Source organism: Haliotis rufescens, unplaced genomic scaffold (assembly GCF_023055435.1).
Source record: "Haliotis rufescens isolate VD_foot unplaced genomic scaffold, xgHalRufe1.0.p SCAF_12, whole genome shotgun sequence".
Taxonomy (NCBI): domain Eukaryota; kingdom Metazoa; phylum Mollusca; class Gastropoda; order Lepetellida; family Haliotidae; genus Haliotis; species Haliotis rufescens.
Window position 1 is genome coordinate 27,257,120 of NW_025963802.1, and position 21,596 is coordinate 27,278,715.

Here is a 21,596-nt window from a genome sequence, read left to right on the forward strand (position 1 = left end):
CAGAGAACAGGGGATAACCATTGCCAGTATTTTAACCGCATTGGGATTTATTATATCAACTTTGACTCTCGCGTTAACCGGTGGAGGTGAACCACCCATGCTACCAAGGCCAGATTGTGCAAAAGCGTGGATAAAAAAGCATTTAAAAGCACTGGGAAAGCTTGCTGGGAAAGCCGCATCTGCACTTCCCGGTATAATAGGTAGTATAGTTTCCTGGCTCTTGAATTTATTAGCTAAGACCGCCACTTGGCTTAGTCAAAACTTGTGGGCACTGATCGTAGCAATTGCCAGGCTGTTGTACTTATCCGTTAAAGACTATTTATCCAAATCATGAGTAAACCAGCCGCGACTCCACCTACTATAAGCGCTGTTTTTTCATCGATATGTTGTTGATTTTTAGCTGTAATATGTGGCGGCACTTGTGACTGTGCCTTAGTAGATGGCTGTGGTTTTGAAGATATCTGCGGTTTTACCATTCCCATTTCACCTGTGTTTGTTTGCGTTATTAATTCTGTGTTAATATCTGAAGTTATACCTGGGTTTTGTGGATCGGTAGCAATAACAATTTTATTATTATAACCGATCACTTGACCGATCTTAAGTTCCATATTACTCGGAGACATGTATAGTCCTGCCCCATAAATGTAGTCAACTTTGGATTGAGCGTACTGTAATCATCTTGATAACGTTTTATAGAAGATGGTATGTCAACTGGTGAATTAATAGTATCCTCCACATTTGTGACAAACTGTTTTTGTGCATCGAGCGCCGTCCCAGAACCGATTATTCCCGTTCGTGTTTGCGATTGTGCACCAAGAATTGCCCATACATAAGTTCTTATTGATTCATTAACTCTTACAACTCCTTGGTTAGTAAAATTATTTTCTGTTTTATCATATAGAAATTCATTCCAAGCATTTCCAGGTGGTTGCTCAACCTTTTGGATGGTGAAAGCAACACCATCCTTAAAGTTCATATGATTGTCTCTCCACTCGTTACTCGAGAGAGCAAAGCACGGAAGAAGCCGACCTCTTTTCAGTAAATCATCGCTGACTTCTTTAACAGAGTGTGCACCAGTGTACGGAATACCTAGACCATGTTTAACTCCACTCAGACGCCAATCTTTACTTGTAGAAACATAAAATTCATAACAAATAAGCTCATATGCCCACATATTGTACGGATTATTTGATGCATTCCATGCTCGATCCTGTGGTAATGGGGCACTAATTTCTTTAAGTATACGTCTAATCTGATAGTACACATGAAATGATAAAACAGACTTATTTAGATCAAATAAGGTTTTGCCAAAATTGCATTGGATTGTGGAACCAATCATGCACCATTTTGGTGCTAGTTGCCGCAAACCTGTATTTTTCAAAGATATCAGGGAAATTAACAAAAAACTTGCACCAGAGGCACTTACTAAAATCGACTGATTCGTAATGTAAGTTGATTTCATATTTAAGTTATGATATAGTATCTTTGTATATTTAATATGTATGTTACACTCCCAGGAATAACAAATGGTCAGTCTATTCAACTGCTTCTTGCTATCGATAACTCAGCTGGTCAACTTGAAGTCGCTCTATGCGATGTAACGTATTACCCGCGGTGGACCAATATAAGTGCTGTGAGAGATAATAATAAGTTAATACTAGGTATAGACTATCACATTATATCTGATGGGTATTACAGCGTATGCTCACTCAGTGATGAAATTTTTAAGCCTTTAGGAGCTAGTCTCACACAAAATGAGTCAAATGGGATGCTGATTTTAAAAATCGGAGAAAAGAATGTAATTCTTTACAAGAACTTAGCAGCTACACTTGGATTTAGAAGGGGAAAAGTATCAACCAATGCTATACCTGATCTTTCTACAATTGTTATTAAAGTCTTGTTTGGAGATGCACCAGAAGATGCCTTTGAAATATTACCAGGTCTTTCAATTAAATGGGTCAAGAAACATGAGCGTCAACGTTGCAGTATTATCTATATGGGAGTATCACCCGTTTCAACCCTTGAGGGGGTCCAAGTTAATAAAGGTGAAAGCATTTCGCTTACTAAGATATTTATGCCACATAATATACATTTAATAAGGTTGATGTATACTCTCAAAACATTTAAGCAAGATCATTGGAAGACTATTATATGATATAATAATATACATTAAATTATGGGTTTATATCCGGCGCTCGATGAAGCATCTGTAAAGATGGATACTGTTGAACATGATAATATTCGGATACTCGCCGAAGCAAAGTTGAACAGCATTGAGGATCATATTTCAACAGCACTGGCTGATTGTAAGATATCCGAGGATGAGTTTCATTTAGTGTTGTCAGAACTAACCAAATACAATGTAATGAAGCAGGAGATTCGATCCAATTCTCTTAAAGGGGCACTGATCTAACGCAATTCCCCAGACTGGTTGTTGCCTTTGTTATTGTTTTTTTCCCCGTGAGTACCCGGATGATACGCAACGCAACTGAGCGTGACAAGAGACTGGGCTACCGTCTGCAAGGACAGCTAAATAAACTTGGAGGCTGGAGGCAATATTTATTTTACGCATTTTTGAACACTGTTTGGTTAACTGTAATCTATAAAGATTTTGACAAAGGGCGCATGTTAATTAATTTCTTCAGCCTAAACAAACAGACAAAAAGAACAGCGGAGCTCATCGGATGTCGTCATTTACAAATACCCCAGATGGTTATAGTTTAAAAATAAAAAAAGTATCCATGCAGTGAAAGCATTTTCGGATTTCGGATTGCGTCGATAATACGATTACTTCTCCCTTGTTGTCATACACTTTTTCTGATATAACCCTACACTTGTGTATTTGTCGTCATTCACTTGATGCTCAGTTAATGAATTTATTACAGGTACAATTAGTGGTAGCACCACTTAGATTACTGACAAAGGTTCCCATTTGGCATTTATTGTGTCTGGGGTAATTATTCAATCTAAATCCAAGTTTGAAGTGAGGTGAAATGTGTGTTATGTAATATGCACGTGGCAGCCCAGCAAGAGGTGAATGATCAGTTGATTTACTTTTTTTGTAAATCAACGGATCGTTCCTAGTCATCAAAGGATTAACAGAAAATATGTTGATTGATTAATCACTGTTATCTTGCACAGTGGATATGTCAAAAGTGAGTGTTTACATGTCTAGGTTTACTAAAACAAAGGGAATACACTCATATCATGGCGTGAAGTGCCGATGTAAAAACAACATACTTTGTTCAAAGGGTTAACTGATAATACGTTGGTTGATTGCTCATTGTTATCTATCACTCAATGGATTTTTCAGGAACCGTGGACGTTATGAAAATAGTTGTCACGTGGGCTTTCTCAGCCAACCCTCGAGACTTGACACCTATGTGAAACACCTGAAACAATCTAAGTGATCAGTTGAGAAACGAACACGGGTAATAATATCCCGAAACGATGTATATCTTTTAAAATATTTGATTGTTAGAGAGACAAGTGACATGGAATAAGTTTCTTTGTACAGTTGCAGACGAATGGGATATTGTTCCTTTGTGTGGATATTCACGGATACATTCCTCGAACAAGGAAGCTGCCTGAAATTTATACACATAAATTTGGTAGGTTGTAATTGTGGTATTTGCATTTTGTTTTCCTTCATTTGCTGTGTCATTGAACCGATTTGTTCTTGTTCCTCTACGTCTTGGTTGGGAAATTCTTCAATGCGTGATAGACGTTGTTTTCACAAGTCTTTTCCTTTGTAAGCGTGTATATATTACCGTCAATTTGTAAAATGTGATTCTCTCAGGCAATTTATAAAATGTGTAAATATTTCAGTCATTTTGACTGAAAAATCTGTCCAGATTGACTAAAATTGATTAAGACGAGCAAAAGGGCCTAAAAACAATACAACAGATTATTATGTAGGATTAGAAGCCAAACAACATTGAAATGTACTTTTCAACGTAACATTTTCAGTCTTCAGTTCAACAACCAGTACGGGGAATGGCGTTAGATCAGTGCCCCTTTAAACATCAAAATGTTTGGAATTCGTTATCATAATAATACAGATGGAAATGTTTTTCCGTCACTTTGTAAAATAACTGAATATTTAGTCGTTTAATAAATTTGAAAATGTTACACATTTTGAGAGTAAAATAATATACACACAGTAAAAAAGCAATGCTCAGGTGAAATATTTACTTTGTGTTGCAAGTCAAAATAGTGTAAACGAAAATCGCAAAATTACCAAGCAAGTGACTTATCAAAACTTCGTCAGCATTACCGATGCTACCCACAAAGGTACCTACATTTCCTTATTATCTCGAAAACTGTATTTCATTTTGTTTATCAATGTGACCATACCCACTTATTACTACCCATAAAAGTGACGAATGCGCTTACGAATGGCGCAGCAGAGGTCGCGAACTAGTCTAGATTTCTGCTATACATCCGGGTACTCACGGGGAAAAAACAATAACAAAGGCAACAACCAGTCCCGGGGAATTGCTTTAGATCAGTGCCCCTTTAAGACCAGTGGTATTATCGAAGACGAGAAAAAAAAAGTTCATAGAACAGGGGAGACAACAAGCGCGTCAATTATTCCGTGCCAAAACCAAAGAACTGGTTGGAGGTTGAAAATAGATTGTTTGATCAAATTTAAACGAATTCTTACATAAGTCTATAATAATGTCAACAAAAACATTTATGCTCCAGGACAAAATTATAAAATGGCGTGAATTACCACAAGGTATATATTATATCAGTGATGTCAAACCAACCAAATACGGTCATCAATTGTTTCTTTCCCATTTCCAAAATTGGTCACCTAGCTAGTACATTATAATGAATGTAGAACTTAGTAAAAATGTTGAATATCACTTTGTTCAAAATAATGTTATGTGTATGAGTAAAAATAACAGAGAATATTTTCATTACAATCTCATGACGATCGTTGAATCGCATCATCATTTTTACACAAAAAATTCCCTCTGTAGTAGCGGTATAGGTATATATAATATAAATCTGGCTCCAGTGGAAGTGAGCCAGAATCACCATTGTCTATACTACTCCAGATACAATATATGTATATACATTCAGCACTAATGATTTTCCCAGACATATACTCAGCAGTTTACTTCATTATTCAGAATGTTCTTACGTGACACCATTCGTCACCACTTGCCCCTTTCCCCGAAATAACACGTGTTGGTCACGAATGGTGACACAAAACAAACACGTGGTAATGTTTATATCACGTGGGGATGACGTCATTATATATGTTGTCTCACAAATGCTTATACGTTTGGAAATATGTAGTATGTGTAAATCGTTTACACTCATACATTATCTACATACATCTGATCAGATAAACAATTGTATTTTAACTTCTGTTCTTTTTTAAAAATGTCATTACGAACTTAGACACGTCTCGTTTTCTGCTTTTCACTGATAGCATAATGCGCATCGACATCCAAGGACGTAGCCCAGTCTAATTTTAGTCGCTGCGGGTAAGCTGGGCCCCGTCTCTAATATCACAAAATAAGCGCAAGTTGACGACGCGCATGGGGAGCCGGGAACCAGCTTACGCTGCGGGGAGCTCTAGTCATGTGATGCTTACTTCCGGGTCATAATTGCGAGGACAAGATGGACACTCCGGTAGTTGTTGGGATTGTGACGGCTGTATGGGCTTTTATAGGCATTGTTTTGCCCATTCTAGTCCAATTCTTGATGTGGAGATCTCCAAACAAGGGGTAAGCTTGAAAAATGAAGAATTGAAAGTGGTAGTACAGTCACCAAAACAACACATTTTGTTTGTGAAATCAGTTGATTTGCTCGTGATGGTGACAGTATGTCATTGAATGACCCAGCAGTGAGACGGATATTTGTGTTGTCGAGATGTATAAATATGCACTCATGAACACCGCCGGTTACAAACATCAAAGATCTTGTTATCGTGGTTACAAACAAACAGTCATGTAAGCAAGTTTATATTCAATATATCAGTTTTGGTGTTTGATAAACCCATACAACATGTTCAGTGATACATGCCATATTTGCCATTTAGATCTTTGTGGTCAAATGTATTGAACAAGTAGGCATGTTGAATGTCAGTGGACAAGGTTCATGAGCGATAAGGAATGGTACAGTACACAAAGTAATGACAGAATTATATAGGGTTATGAACATCAATATGTTTATGGATGAATATATATGCTGAAGTAAACAATTCATCGTTACAATCAGCTGAACACATTCATGATGTTGAACGAAGCCAGCCCTGTAATACTGTAGTTTACCGTTCAGAGCTTATATATTCATAAATATCGCTGTAAATGGCTTCGGGTGCAGGTGGTGGTTCTCACTTCACTAATCATGCATGCCTTTTCGTTCCTTAGGGTTAGTTGTGTTAGAGTAGGACCTAGGTTACACCAAACTCTATCCTTAGCCCTTAGATCCCCTTCCTGATCAAAGAGCACTTTATAATCCTTAGGGTAAGGTATTGGTAAGCTATCGCACCTCTCTTTATGAATTAATCCAATGTAATTTGAGTAAAATCACTACAAGTTTTATCAAGTTTCAAATTTCATGGGAGAGAAGTAGCTACCTGTTATCAAGTTTGAACAATGTGGTAAACACAATAAAGAATGAATATTTTTCTGATATGTCACTTGTATTATTTTTTGTTTGCTCAGTCAAATGACGGTTTTCGTCTTTCAAGAGGACGGTTTATGACCTGTTTCATTTATCTTAGTGAAATTTGCATACACATCTGGCAAGTGCTGAACTGGTGCAATTGATGCACGGGAATTTAAAAAGAAAACATATCATTTGATTTTCAAGGCAAAAATTTGGGAAATCAGTTTTCAGGTGCCAAACATTTCATTATATCTCCATGAAACTTTGCGGGTGTGTGCTAGTTAAGACTGGTTCCTAGCATTATCATAGATTTGATGAGTATTTACTTACACTTGTAACCATGCACAGATGTTTGGGGATGTGGAAGACTCTGTCTGCGTGTTATTGTTATGTTTACAGGCCTCAAAGTTTAAAGTTTTACTAAGTAGCCATATGGCTACAATTATTTTTTTCCAGGTAGCCAATGGTAAATTCAAGAAGTCAGGCCAAAATTGTAGGTAGCCAAAAGCATTTGAAATTATCTTATATCAAATATCTATTATAATATGTTCCATGATGTACATATAGCACTAGCATGACTAGTCTTGGAATTGTATATTAGTGAAAACTGTACTTGATTTTTGTTACTTGTGACTCAAACAATGATACAATTTATGTTACTAGTTTATATAATGGTATCCTTGCTTATCCAGTGAGCATTGTTAACTAGAATAATGTACTTATTACATTAATATTTATGTATTTCGGTTCATTGTCGACTTTAGGCATGTTAGGAGGAACTATTTGCGAGTACAATTATTAGCAGACATGTTATCCAAGATCAGCTGTTATATATTTTTGTGTCTACAGATGTGTAGCAATAGAATTTAGTCGCCACAAGATATTTTTCAAGGTTGTCATTTGGCTACTTCAGACTTTTAGACATTAGACAAACTGAAATTTAGGTTGCATTGGCAACCGTTTTAATTGCAACTTTGAGGCCTGGTTTATCATGTTCATTTGTCATTGTTAACTTCCAACTTTGTGCAATTAGTAAAACACTATTTGGCTGTTTCAGAATTCTTCAGATTATGTTGGTGCTGAGCGCAGTGTGCTGTTATGTGTTGTAAGTATCCCTGGGAGTGTCTGGCATACTCAGTGTTCAATATACATGCCTGAACGTAGGCCTGTGACAGCTGGACTGATCATTCTCATTGTTCACTACTGTCATCACGATCAGTATTGGCTTGATTACATGTCAGTTAGAAAATGTATGTCTTCATCATGTTCATTGGCAACTGGAGGGGGGAGTTAAGTTAAAATTTATCATCGCATCGGCATTAATCCAGCCATATAGCGATGGAAGGGGGATTTCCCAGTTATCTGAAGCACTGCAGTTTGCTGTGTAGTGCTGTCACCCCGGAAACCTATGATTATGGGTTCGAATCACGGTTCACCTTGATAATGTTTCCACATTTGTCGGCACCACATCTGCGCTCGTGGGTTTCACCAAAGTCAGCGTTAGAAATTGGCACGGGTCCTGTAGTCTTTGACAAACTGGCCAATAGTAATGCTATCATAAGGACTCTTGGAAATTTGTCATTTTTTAAGGGTTTTGCTATATGTTATCCTTGTAAGGACTATTGGACTAAAAATCGTGGTTTCTACCACGGAAACTAGTGAAAGTGGTAAATGTCTGAGATCTACAGCACTTGTGTCTTTCCTCCCACATCAAGCTAACACACCGTGATATAACTAGAATACTGTTCAAAGCGGCGTCGGTGTTAAAAGTGCATAGGGATTTTGTCCTTGTGCCTAGACATGCTGGTTGCTCTGTTAACATTGAATCACATTGTCTGGCTAAGTCTCTAGCTTGTTTGCGTGTCATCGCAGCCAAACGGTTTTTCTTCTCCCGACTCAAGTATTTGCGGGCCACTGTCATTTCGCTGGAATATTGCAGAGTTAGACAACAAACAAGCAACATAACTATTATTACCTGGAACATTGATCATGAATATGCTTACATTATCGTTGTTCTGTCCACAGCTGGCTTACAGCTTACATCTGCCAACTGAACCCGTTGTTTGGACCCCAGCTGAAGGGCGACCTCCTCCGGGTCATACAGCAGGAGTGGAAACCATGGTGGGTTACACATGATATGATACATGTCCAGGTGCATTACCGTGATTATCAATACATCATCAGGTCCATTACCATGATTACCAATACATCTCCAGGTCCATTACCATGATTACCAGTACATCCCCAGGTGCATTATCATGATTACCAATACATCTCCAAGTCCATTACCAACCAATACATCCCCAGGTGCATTACAGTGATTACCAATACATCCCCAGGTGCATTACCATGATTACCAATACATCTCCAGGTGCATTACCGTGATAACCAATACATCTCCAGGTGCATTACCATGATTACCAATACATCTCCAGGGCCTACTTGCACAAGGGTATCTTAGCGCTAAGATGATTGTAACTCCCTTCTTTAACATAGGCTTACGATAGTCTTAGCGCTGAGATCGCTTTGTGCAAGTGGGCCCAGGTGCATTACCATGATTACCAATACATCTCCAGGTGCATTACCATGATTACCAATACATCTCCAGGTGCATTACCATGATTACCAATACATCCCCAGGTCCATTACCATGATTACCAATACATCCCCAGCTGCATTACCATGATTACCAATACATCCCCAGCTGCATTACCATGATTACCAATACATCTCAAGGTGCATTTCTGATTTTGATAATTTGCATTATTTTGAACATGTTGAAGAAGAGCAGTTTGCAACCCTTTTGTCCAGCCAGTGTAAACAATAGTCAAAGCAGTGGAAGCACCTAACACATCTAACGAAGAAGGCAAAGTCTGTTTCATGAGCTAGCAACGTGGTGGCTATGGTTTTCTCCGACAGGTGGACTACCTTCTGAAAGGTCAAACCTTTAAAGGCCAATATGATGCTAACCTGCTTAGGTAACATCGTGAAATCATCAAGACTTAACATTATGGAAACCTCACTGAAAACGTGTTGTTCAGTCAGGGCTAGAAATTTACTATATATTTACTATTATTACACACATAAAATAGGAAATGGTACACTTGAATTTTATGTACAGTGCCTCTTAGGCACTACCATGTTTTACCTTACCTGACGCTACACAGTGCTTTAGCTTCCCTACCTTATACAAACAGACAATACTGGAACGAAGAGACAGTTTAAGCAGACTACAGCCGTGCCTAGGCATCCACGAGTTATCCACCTTGGCCCCTACTCCTCATATTCTTCTCTGTCTGCCCTACGGACAGTCGTGTAGAGGAACAGAGTTCAACTTACCTTGTTAATTATCTTCAAATTTGTTTTTAGGTGGCGTTACATCCATAATGTCCTTTTCATGCCTTGGTCGCCATTTTAACTCCGTGCGTCTCGTGTTTACGAGGTTGCGCATTAATGTCCTTTGTTTGCTATAGTTTTCTACTATTGGTGAATCTCTCCTTTTTTTTGTTGATTATGGCTTTCTATTGACATAATTCATATTAATTAGGCGTTTTATGTTTTTGAATTGCTTCAAGTCGCACTTCACACTGTGTTGTGGTTGTGTGTTTGTGCGCTTTGTTCACATATTGTCCAGTAACATGTTTTGCTTCATATGTGATTCTGCTCGTTACACTTATGCGCTGTTTATGTTTTTTGCAGAATGTATTCTATGCGTTGTGCTTTATGTAAAGGGCCCGGGTCGGGGAAAGACCCACATCATCTTTGCCCCTGCTGCAAGCCTGCGTGCTCGTTTGATCATTGCTGCTCTGCGCTCTCATGTAACAATTACAGAATTTAATTATCACAGAAAGGCTCTTCTTCGTTGCCAGAAATAACTTGCTTATAGGAGGAAGATGTTCCTGGATACTCCTGAAGACTCTACTGCTGCCTTTGTCAAGTGCCGTCATCAGCTATCGCCGGGAAAGGTCGCCAGTTGTCTCCAGGTCGTACTCAGCCCTCTCCAGATCATCACCAGCTGGCGTCGGACCGTCGCCTCGTTTCATCATACCAGATCACCAATTGTCACCGAATCGTCGTCAGCTATCGCCAGGCCGTCGGCAGCGCTCGCCGGACCAGCGCCAGTGCTCGTCTGATCGCCAGTTATCAACTAATCATCGCCAAGCTATAGCCAGCGCTCGCCGGATCACTAGCTATCACCGAATCGCCGTCAGCTATTGACAGGCCGTCGCCAACGACCTTCGGATCACCAACTATCACCGAATTGTCGTCTGCTATTGCCAGGGTTGCCAGTGCTCGCCGGGCCGTCGCCAACGACCATCAGGTCAGCGCCGTATCGTCGCCAGCTTTTTGCCAACTATCACCTATCAACTATTATCGTCTGCTATCGCCAGGGTTGCAAGAGCTCGCCAGTCCGTTGCCAGTGCTTGCCAGATCGCCAGGCTGTCGCCAGCACCAGATCGTCGCCAGCTTTTGCCAGCTCCATATGTCGCCATCCAGTCGCCAGGACGCCTTTTCGTCTCGCCCAACATCGCCAACCCACTTCATCATCTGGTGTCCCGGCACAGAGCACCAGACGTCTGGACTCCTCCTTTAACGTCACATCGCCACCCCTTGGATGATGAGTAACATTTGTACAAGACTATGACAAAGCGTCTCTGACCAAGTCTCTCACTCCTGCTGATATGCCTGCTTGACTTGTTATCCCCCGCCGCGCGAAAGCGCGAAGCGGGGGATATAGTATTCACGACCGTCCGTACGTCCGTCCGTACGTCCGTCCGTACGTCCGTCCGTACGTCCCACCTGTTTGTTGCCACGATATCTCAAGAACTAAACACTGGATTGTCTTCATATTTGGAACTATGGTGTATATACAGACTCCGCAGACACCAGTCGGTTTTGGTGACCTTGATCCCATTTTCAAGGTCACAGCAGACAAATCTGCTTTTAGAGTTGGAAAACGGTGTTGCCGCGATATCTCAAGAACTAAACTCTGGATTGTCTTCATATTTGGAACTATGGTGTATATACAGACTCCGCAGACACCAGTCGGTTTTGGTGACCTTGATCCCATTTTCAAGGTCACAGCAGACAAATCTGCTTTTAGAGTTGGAAAACGGTGTTGCCGCGATATCTCAAGAACTAAACACTGGATTGTCTTCATATTTGGAACTATGGTGTATATACAGACACCGCAGACACCAGTCGGTTTTGGTGACCTTGACCCCATTTTCAAGGTCACAGCAGGCAAATCTGCTTTTGGAGTTGGAAAACGGTGTTGCCGCGATATCTCAAGAACTAAACACTGGATTGTCTTCATATTTGGAACTATAGTGTATATACAGACTCCGCAGACACCAGTCGGTTTTGGTGACCTTGATCCCATTTTCAAGGTCACAGCAGGCAAATCTGCTTTTAGAGTTGGAAAACGGTGTTGCCACAATATCTCAAGAACTAAACCTCTCGATTGTCTTCATATTTGGAACTATGGTGTATATACAGACACCGCAGACACCAGTCGGTTTTGGTGACCTTGACCCCATTTTCAAGGTCACAGCAGGCAAATCTGCTTTTGGAGTTAGAAAACGGTGTTGCCGCGATATCTCAAGAACTAATCGCTGGATTGTCTTCATATTTGGAACTATAGTGTATATACAGACACCGCATACACCTGTCAGATTTGGTGACCTTGACCCCATTTTCAAGGTCACAGCAGGCAAATCTGTTTTTGGAGTTGGAAAACGGTGTTGCCACAATATCTCAAGAACTAATCGCTGGATTGTCTTCATATTTGGTACTATGGTGTATATGGCGGGGGATATTTCGTCACTCTGTGACAAATACTTGTTGATCATCTCCCTTGTGCTTCGCCTGGGCAAGGCGCCTCCAGGTTGAACACAATGTTTCGGAGTCTGGAGAAGTTCTCCTCCCACGCGACCCGTTGATAGCTGAAGTGGCCACGTCATTAAACACTGCTTTTATGACACTGCCTGTCCAGACATCGATTCAAGTTCTGAGATTTCGAAAGGAAAACTATCCTTTCGACTTTATGACTTTTGCCAACGTCTGCCCTCCTGTTGATGAAGACGTTTGCATGGTCGTCAGTTCTTCTCGGTCCAGTACCTCAATTCCGATGTCATATTCGCAACTTGGTAGAATTGACGCCGCTCTCCGTCACTCTCTTTGTCCACTGTTGATGCGCCCACCTTGATCTGGGTCGGTGCTCTTCAACGGCCAGATCCCTACTATTGCCATGGACTAATCACCAACAGTTTCGTCTTCTTGGTAACATGGAATGTCTCCTTTTCATCACAGCTCTCTCAGCAACAAATATCATATGTTTGGAAGAGACATTGTCTGAAGCCAGTCCCAGTTCAGACCAACAAGCCCCCCAACCAAGGAGGCTTTTCTGGTGGGGACTGGCGCCAGGAGTGACTTTCTTCGGACGACTGGCAACTCCCTCCGCCAGTTGTCTCTGTTCATCCGTCTCCAGGAGGGAGACTTCAGACCTACTGGAGGAATTGGCAGCTGCTCCAAGATCCATTCTTTACCCGGATCCTCAGCCACAGTAACCGCCTGCAGTTCTGTGCCGTTCCTCCTCTGACAGGGGCGGTCGGATAGCCTAGTGGTTTAAGCGTACGCTCATCACGTCGAAGACCCGGGTTCGATTCCCGACATGGGTACAATGTGTGAAGCTCCTTTCTGGTGTCCCCCGCCGTGATATTGCTGGAATACTGCTAATAGCTGCATAAAACCATACTCACTCACTCACTCACTCACTCACTCACTCACTCAGAGATTAGGTTGGTTCAGAGCCTACCTCGACGACTGCATCCTCGGTCACGACCTCAATCAAACCTTGATTCTTCAGCGCGATTTCACCCTTTGCCTACCTCCATTAGTTGGGTTGGATCATCAATATGGAGAAATCGGATCTAACTCCCTCTCGCCATCTCACTTTAGTGGACAGTCTCCTACTGACAGACCTCTCCTTGATACAAGTTCCTCCGGATCGGTTCGCGGTGATCCAATTGGTTCGCGGTGAGCCCACTCTCAACCTTTCAATCTCCGCCATTGGCAGAGCCTTCTTGGGCTGTTGTCCTCAGCTCAAGATCTGACGTCCAGGGGTTGTCTTTAACTGCGTCCCCTTCAGCGGTTTCTCATGCCATTTCTGCGCTCAGATCTGTCGGGTCCCCTTCTTCCTCTGCCGGGGGACTTACATCCGTTCCTGGAGTGGTGGCTAGTCCCATCGAACGTCTTGAGTGGTTCCTCTATGACAGGCTTGAGGCCACTCACCATCTCTTCGTTGACGCATCTCTACAAGGATGGGGCGCCCACCTTCTCCAGGAGACCTCTTCCGGTCTTTATACTCCTTCGAAACGTGCATGGCATTTCAACAATCTGGAGTTGGAGGCAGTAATTCGGGCGTCTCCACGGTGCTGTATTACATCAACAGGCAAGGGTCGACGCGATCTGCTTCTCTCCTGGAGCAGACCTTTCGGCTGTTTTATCTGGCCGACAGTCTCCCTCTTCTGATACGAGCCTGTCACACTCCAAGGCCTGGGATCATGAAACTAACTTAAGACCATATTTTGTCTTAACTCTTAGGATTTAGACTTAAGACCAAAATTTGTCTTAAATCGCGGATATCGAAGCTCAATCTGTGAGAATATCTTAAGTCTAAGACAAAATTTGATCCTAAGTCCTAAGACTGCCCCTGAGTAGACTTAAGACAAAATTTGTTGCAAGAAAGATGGCGGAGGCGGACATTTCGAGATTGCTTCAATTCTGTTGATATGTACAACGACGAAGAGCTCTTTGAAAGATATAGATTTCGTCGGCCTACCATTTTTTTCATCGTTGGTCTAACTGGTGATGAACTGGCATAGATTCTACCCCACTCAGCGTTCCCACAGTCTCCTGCCTATTATTCAAGTTTTTATATTCCTTCAGTTTGTTGCCACTGGGGCTTTGCACCTTTTAGTTGCTCAGTCGTTTTGTGTCAGCCATATTGGATAGTGTCATACATTTTAGAATTAAATGCCAAATGGTCTTTGTCACCAATACAAATTGTCTAGATGTAATGAAGCAAAATAAATGAGGTTTTGAAAACGAAGGCTGAAAAAACTGCACTTTTTGGAAATGTAAATAAAGCCATTCGTCTATTCGTTTAGTACATTGGCTCAGCATTTTCAGAATATACACGGGAAGAGAATCGTAGGAAGAATTAGGGAATTATAAATAGGGAAGCAAAAATCACGCACAACGACAACAGTACTTATCAGAATTTCTGACTAATTCCGTTGGTTTCAATGAAAAATATAACAACAAATAACAGTACACAGATTGTCAGAATGTTTCCGATTACTTACATTCACACTTATGTATATACGAACCCTGAATCAACGAAAGTCTCCTCGTAAAATCCCGTGCACTGTTCACAAATTTTCAACTAGCCGTTTTGTAAAATTCGGGCACCAGTAGTGATATCAAACGTCAACATATTTGTTGTACATATTTTGTAATTTCTCTGAGGTGAAGGTCATTGAATGAACGTACACACGATCATTGTTTACTGCTTTTTACTGTTTCATGATGTAAATTTTGCATATCTTTTGTACATTTTTTCACACAAATAATTTCACTTTGGATATTAATCAATGTTCAATGTTATATCATACATCTTTATTGTATAATTTTGAGACAAGATGATGAGAAATAATTACATTATAATACAAATACATACTTGATTACATAATATTGATGCCAAACAGGCGCTTGTCTTGTCCAATTAAGATACACTGTAAACTATTCAAGATATTATTTACACAGTAAACGCAGTCTTTTATATGTTGTGTCGAAAAAGCGCCCAATTCCGTTTTACACTCTTTTTCCATACCATGATCGAAAATTAGGGGAGATGTGTATTAATCAAAATACCAGTGTCATCTTTCTCCGACATTGTCAAATACATAAAAGCAGCCATGACGTCAAATAGAATGGTGTCATTTTTAAGTAATTCATTACATTTGATTACATTACATTAGTGCTCAATTAATTATGGTACAACATTAGTCAAATTACACTTGCACAATCAGGAGAATATTGGAATCTTAGGACGAATTCGCTATTAATTATTTTTTATGAAGTACACTTTCGTCATTTCTAATGGGTTATTTATGCCTAATCATATAAAGTTTTAATATCGATATTTCTGTTGGAATAGTTTGGTTCCCCGTGAACAAAACACCACGGAAATGAATTGTCCTTACCCACAGCTAATTTTCACCAAGAGACCTTAGTTACAATACACTAGTGCAAAACATAACGGAGTTATGCCCCCTTTTCTTTGAATGCGTGTAACCTCTCTGTTGCCTTTGACGTCATTGAGGTAAATTAGTTTTCGTCATTTACAGCAGGCTATTTTTTGCATTGAATTTATGTTGTTATACACACGCATATAACTCCATTTGATATGTAGTTATGTCTTTCAAATATTAAACAGTATTTTGTTCGCTCACAGTTTCGGTAAAGCTGCTAAATAAAAAAGGTCGTCGCTCAGTACTTTTATCGGTGTTTGCTAACACGCGGAGACATTTCCTGTTTTTCAACGCAGAATAAATTCTCACGCAACCTTCACTTTTCCGATCCTAGGCAAATGTACGTCAGAAAAAAACCCCTCAGCATCCAATGATTATCGTAGTACGGTTTAACGTGCTCGCGTCCCTATGGCGACAGTCTTAGACTTAGACTTAGCTAAGATTTTGCTAAGACCGTTTCAAGAGCCAGTCTTAGACCAAATCTTAGCTAAGCAAAATCTTAAAAACTTAAGACAAAATTCGTGCTTAGCAAAATTTGAGCAAGGACCACTTTCATGATCCCGGGGCCAGGTTGGCGCAACGTCTTAGCTGACACCCTGTCAAGACCTGATCGTCCTTCCCCCATAGAGTGGATGCTCCACCCGGAAACCTGCTGCTTCTTGTGTGATCGCCTGGGGACTCCCAACGTGGATCTCTTCGCAACGGTGTGCAACCACCAATTGCCGGTGAATGTGTCTCATGTCCCGGACCCAGCTGCTTGGGCGGTAGACGGCCTCGCTCTGTCCTGGGTCGGCCTAAGCGTGTACGCTTTTCCGCCCCCAGTTCTTCTCCCCCAGGTCATTCAGAAGGTGGCCTGGACCTGTCCTCTTGATCTGATTTTGGTCGTGACTTACCGGCCATCCCGGAGTTGGTTTCCCAAGCTCCTTCAGCTCGGGGGAGAACCCATGTTGTGTTTCCCGTCATGGCCAGATCTGCTGCTCAATCCTCACACCGGACAACCGCATCCAGACCCTGACGGTTACAGTCTGCACGTTTGGCTTGTCTCCAGAAGTCACTGATCGCTGAAGGTTTTTCAGCTCCTGTGGCGGCGGCTGTTTCCAGAGCTCATCGTCCCTCCACTTGCTCCCTATATGATGACAAGTGGCGATCGTTCCAGGCCTTCTGCTTGTCCAGGCACATCATTCCAGTGAAGGCTACCGTTCTACAAGTGGCTGACTTTTTGGTTTTCCTTTGCCAATCCTGTCACCTGGCTGGTTCCTCGAATGTGACCTATCTTGCTGCGCTCAATTCTGTCCTCAAGATAGCTAGAGGTTCCAGGCTATCATCAGTCCCGGCCCTTTTTGCCATGGTCCGAGGTTTTCCACTGGGGGACCAGACTAAGAAGTTCCGCCCCCAGCTTGGGATCTCAATGTTGTTTTGCAGGATTTATGCCGGGCTCCATAAGAGCCACTTGCGTCTGCCTCGTTTGAAGATCTCACCTTGAAGACTTGCTTTCTCCTGGCCCTTGCAACAGCTGCCAGGATTAGCAAGCTTCATGCCCTAGATGTGACCCGTGTCCGGTTCAACCAGCGTCCTCACGGTTTGGTTCACCTTGGCCTTTGTTGGGACTTAATCGCCAAAAACCAACTGCAGTTTCACGTCCCGTCTCTTTCTGAGATCATCGGCCCGGATGATGACCTGGAGCTCGCCCTCTACCCAGTTCGGGCCCTCCAACGTTATCTTCAGGTGTCTTCAGCAACATCGCAAGCAGCGCCAGAGGCTGTTCATCCCTCTTTCCAGCCATGGCTCTGCAGGTATCTCTCGTAATACAGTCTCCCTTTGGCTTCGTTCTGCTATTCTGAGGGCTTATCGTCGTGCTGACTTACCACCACCAACAGCCTCCAATCCACATGAGCTCCGTGCCGATTCCGAGGAACGTGGCTGTCTGTGGCCCCACTGGCCCCGCTGACCCTAATACCAAGGTTGGAACATCCCTTGTGCTGTTCCTCTTTGGTTGCTGGGTACTGTTATGTCGGTACCTAGTAAAGTTTTGGTCCGGTTTTTCCCCCTCTTTTTGAGCCGGACACGGAATACCTTGCTTTTACCCTCTGTCAAGCATTGTTCTCTCTACCGTTCCGAGAGGTCTTGACCTGCATCTTATCCCCTTGCCTACCGTTCCGGGAGCCGCTACCTTGCTGTCACCTGCTGGGTTTCCTGCCGGACGGTTTAGTTGTGCTTTTTCAGGGTGCCTGGCGCTTCTCACGGTAAGCCCGCCTTCCATCAGTCGAATAAAGCACTGTGTAGCGTCTGGTAAGGTAAAACATGAGCATTTCTGATTAAATGCAATGTTTTTATACTTACCTGACGCTACACCTATAGGCCCACCCGGACTCCATCCTCCTCCTCCGCCTTACCGTTGGCACAACTGTGTACTCTACGTCTGATGTCATCCAGTTAAGAATATGAGGAGGAGGGGCCAAGGGGGATAACTTGTGGATGCCTAGGCAGGGGCTGTAGTCTGCTTAAACTGTCTCTTCATTCCAGTACTGTCTGTTTGTATAAGGTAGGGAAGCTAAAGCACTATGTAGCTTCAGGTAAGTATGAAAACATTGCATTTAATCAGAAATGCTCATTTTCATAAAAAGTACTTATGTTTGTTTTTTTATTTCATGTTTTGTCAAAGTTAGACTGTGAAGTGAAAAGTGTTTTCCCTATTTGTTGCATGCTCCACTATGCTAAACATCTTCCTATTGTAAAATCAATCTGCATTATTCAGTGTCTTTCGTTGACTATATCTTTACAGATGTTTGATGAGATGTTCAAGCATGAAATACATTTTAATCCAATTTGATGGAAGTGGTTGTTCATGTTGACTGTTGTGAAACACCTAGCAAACGATCACTATTTTTCCACATGGAACAGTCTAAAAAGAATTCCAATCTAATAAATGAATACGAGTAATTCTTCACATATTTGCATTTCTTTTGTCGGTAAGTATATAAAGCACCCTGGACAGTAAACATTAATGTAGTTGTGTAATATCAGGATATATACCATGGGGCACACCAACAACACAAAATCTGTGAAAGTCTTATTTGTTTTTTAACTGAGATCTGAAACTTCATGATATATACATGAGGAACATACTGTAAATGAGATTTGGTCATGCCATGCCAATGAAAAGTGAACCCCAGATAGAGCATCTGCAGTGAGAGTGAATGGTCAGTAGTTTGATCTCATGTCCTGTCTGATGTTGGGCTATACGACTCACAACCGTGACGACTACACTGCATAGGACTTTCAGCTCACTTGAAGCTGATGAGCAGGCATGGCACTATCTTAGCTTATTATCCCCCGCCATTATTCCATCCGTCCATCCGCCACATTTTGTTTCCGGGGGACAGATCTTGAAAACTACCATATTTCTTCACCAAACTTGGCACATAGATAGGTCTAGTGGTGAACTCGTGCCTTTTGATTGTTTTTGAATTTTAGAAAAATTATTTTTCGAGTTTCCATGGCAACGACTTTGACTTAGATTTAAAATGGAGGGTGCCTCGTTTCCGGAGCAGATCTTGAAAACCATACCATATTTCTTCACCAAACTTGGCACATAATGTCATTCCACAGTATGGAATACATTTCCTTTCTTGTTGGCAAGTTCTGCATCTCTAGTGTGTATGTTCCTCCAAAAGTGTCATGGACAGTTGTTTTCACAGACTAACTTCATGCAGAAACACAACTCATTACAATTACAACAGTGTAAGTGATCTTAAACCTACTCAACTGTATAAACACTGCCTCCTATCCTGTATATATTCTTGTCAACCATACTGTGTACTTCACTTGCTTGATAACGGTGTTGGAACCTACACCAAAACCACCGCTCTTAGTTGTAATATAGAAGTTGTTCATCCATATGTCAGTATTAGCCTGGATTTGATCATGTTGATGGAAAATTGATCTTTTACTTCCAGATAACCGACTGAAGCTAACAATGAACAAACTGGCTGTGCAACTGTATATAGACATCTGTAGCTGTAAACCATGCCGGAGCGAAGTTGCAATGGCAACAACTGTCATCATCTGTAGTGGTCAAGGATCTGTTATGGATGTAGCAGAGCAGTCCAAGTATCTGGGATGACTCTTCAACATTCCAAAGACCACGGTCATGTACTATGACTCATGATTGCTGTCAATGTGTACACATATTTATGCTCATTGTTACATAAAAAATGGATGAATTGCTTAATTTTGGAACAAATAAATGAACAATTTGTCACCTCCCTAATAAATATTTCTACTTCAGAAAGTTAAGGAAGCATTACATGCAAATGCCTACTTTTAGCTGCTAATGTAACTATTCATACCTCATTTGGAAATTGATGCACTTTTATTACAGGGTCTGTCACACTCTTTGTCTATACCGGTAAACTAGATGTCAGCATGGATAAGGGAATATTTGAGAACCATGAGCTATATTACTTGATCTAGTCAAACCAAAAGATCCATTTGGTACTGTTTTACTATTTTTTATTCAGTTATCAGAAGATAGTAATAATGGCAGAACTGATTTACATGCCAGGTGTTATGGTGTCCCAGTCTATGTAGATGATGATTTTATCGTGGAAGATCACCTGCTTCAGTTTGTAGATGTGCATTTCCCTCTTTCAGTTGTACATATTTCTATGGAATCATTAGCATGGAGCACCATCAATTCATTGCCACACCCACCTGGGGATAAAGAAGGTAGTGACATGAGGAAATATATTTGGTCATTATGTCAATCATTATATCTGTTATGTACATGGGAAATAAATGGTTCAATTCCGACATCAGTGTTGTCATGTTATTAACCCAACAAAAGCTGAAGGAATGGTGATTGGGCCACCATTTACAAATGTGAAGCTCATTCTTGGCATCTTGTCACATTATCTAGACAAGGAGTCCTTGAATCCTCTGCCTGTAAGACACCACCGGTTTTTGTTTTCCTCCACACATGCAAAGCTTTATTTCAAGGACTCCATAATGAAAACAAATGATCGTACGGGCAGGTTATGTTCTGGGTATGATGCTGCACTAGGACGGACAGGTCCTACTTCGGGGATGCTGCACTAAGGCAACCTGGTCAAAGTCCGGAACGACGCTACACGAAGACAGACAGGTCATAGTCTGGAATGATACTGCACAAAGACAGACAGGTCATAGTCTGGTATGATGCTGCACTAAGACAGACAGGTCATAGTCTGGAATGATACTGCACTAAGACAGACAGGTCATAGTCTGTTATGATGCTGCACTAAGACAGACAGGTCATAGTCTCGTATGATGCTGCACTAAGACAGACAGGTCATAGTCTCGTATGATGCTACACCAAGACAGCCAGGTCCTTCTTCGCGTATGATGCTGCACTAAGGCAGCCTGGTCAAAGTCTGGAACGACGCTACACTTAGACAGACAGGTCATAGTCTGGTATGATGCTACACCAAGACAGCCAGGTCCTACTTCGGGTATGAAGCTGCACTAAGACGGACAGGTCATAGTCTGGTATGATGCTACACCAAGACAGCCAGGTCCTACTTCGGGTAAGATGCTACACCAAGAGAACCAGATCATAGTTCGGTTCGATGCAACACTAACACATCCAACAAAGGTTATCAGGAAAATGCT

General features: G+C 41.6%; 2 protein-coding genes across 2 annotated transcripts in view; one reads left to right on the forward strand and one right to left on the reverse strand.

The window, feature by feature from the left end:
* The window catches only part of LOC124116048 (pyridine nucleotide-disulfide oxidoreductase domain-containing protein 2-like), a 72,802-nt gene extending 67,554 nt beyond the window's left edge, over positions 1-5,248 (reverse strand). Inside the window, exon 1 of the mRNA XM_046477266.2 lies at positions 5,153-5,248. The gene's annotated coding sequence lies outside the window, so the exon portion shown is untranslated. The remainder of the gene's footprint in view (positions 1-5,152) is intronic.
* A 339-nt stretch (positions 5,249-5,587) lies between these two features.
* LOC124118750 (V-type proton ATPase subunit e 1-like) lies at positions 5,588-20,759 on the forward strand. The gene is made up of 4 exons (XM_048393469.1): positions 5,588-5,744; positions 7,688-7,735; positions 8,656-8,751; positions 19,904-20,759. Coding segments are annotated over exons 1-4 (252 nt in total). The 5' UTR covers positions 5,588-5,637; the 3' UTR covers positions 19,905-20,759.
* The last annotated feature ends 837 nt before the right edge of the window (positions 20,760-21,596 follow it).

Coding starts and splice junctions, on each gene's coding strand:
- LOC124118750 (XM_048393469.1), top strand. CDS start 5,638: ATGGACACTCCGGTAGTTGTTGGGATTGTGACGGCTGTATGGGCTTTT. Junction 5,745..7,687: donor TGGAGATCTCCAAACAAGGG/GTAAGCTTGAAA, acceptor TGGCTGTTTCAG/AATTCTTCAGATTATGTTGG. Junction 7,736..8,655: donor GCAGTGTGCTGTTATGTGTT/GTAAGTATCCCT, acceptor TTCTGTCCACAG/CTGGCTTACAGCTTACATCT.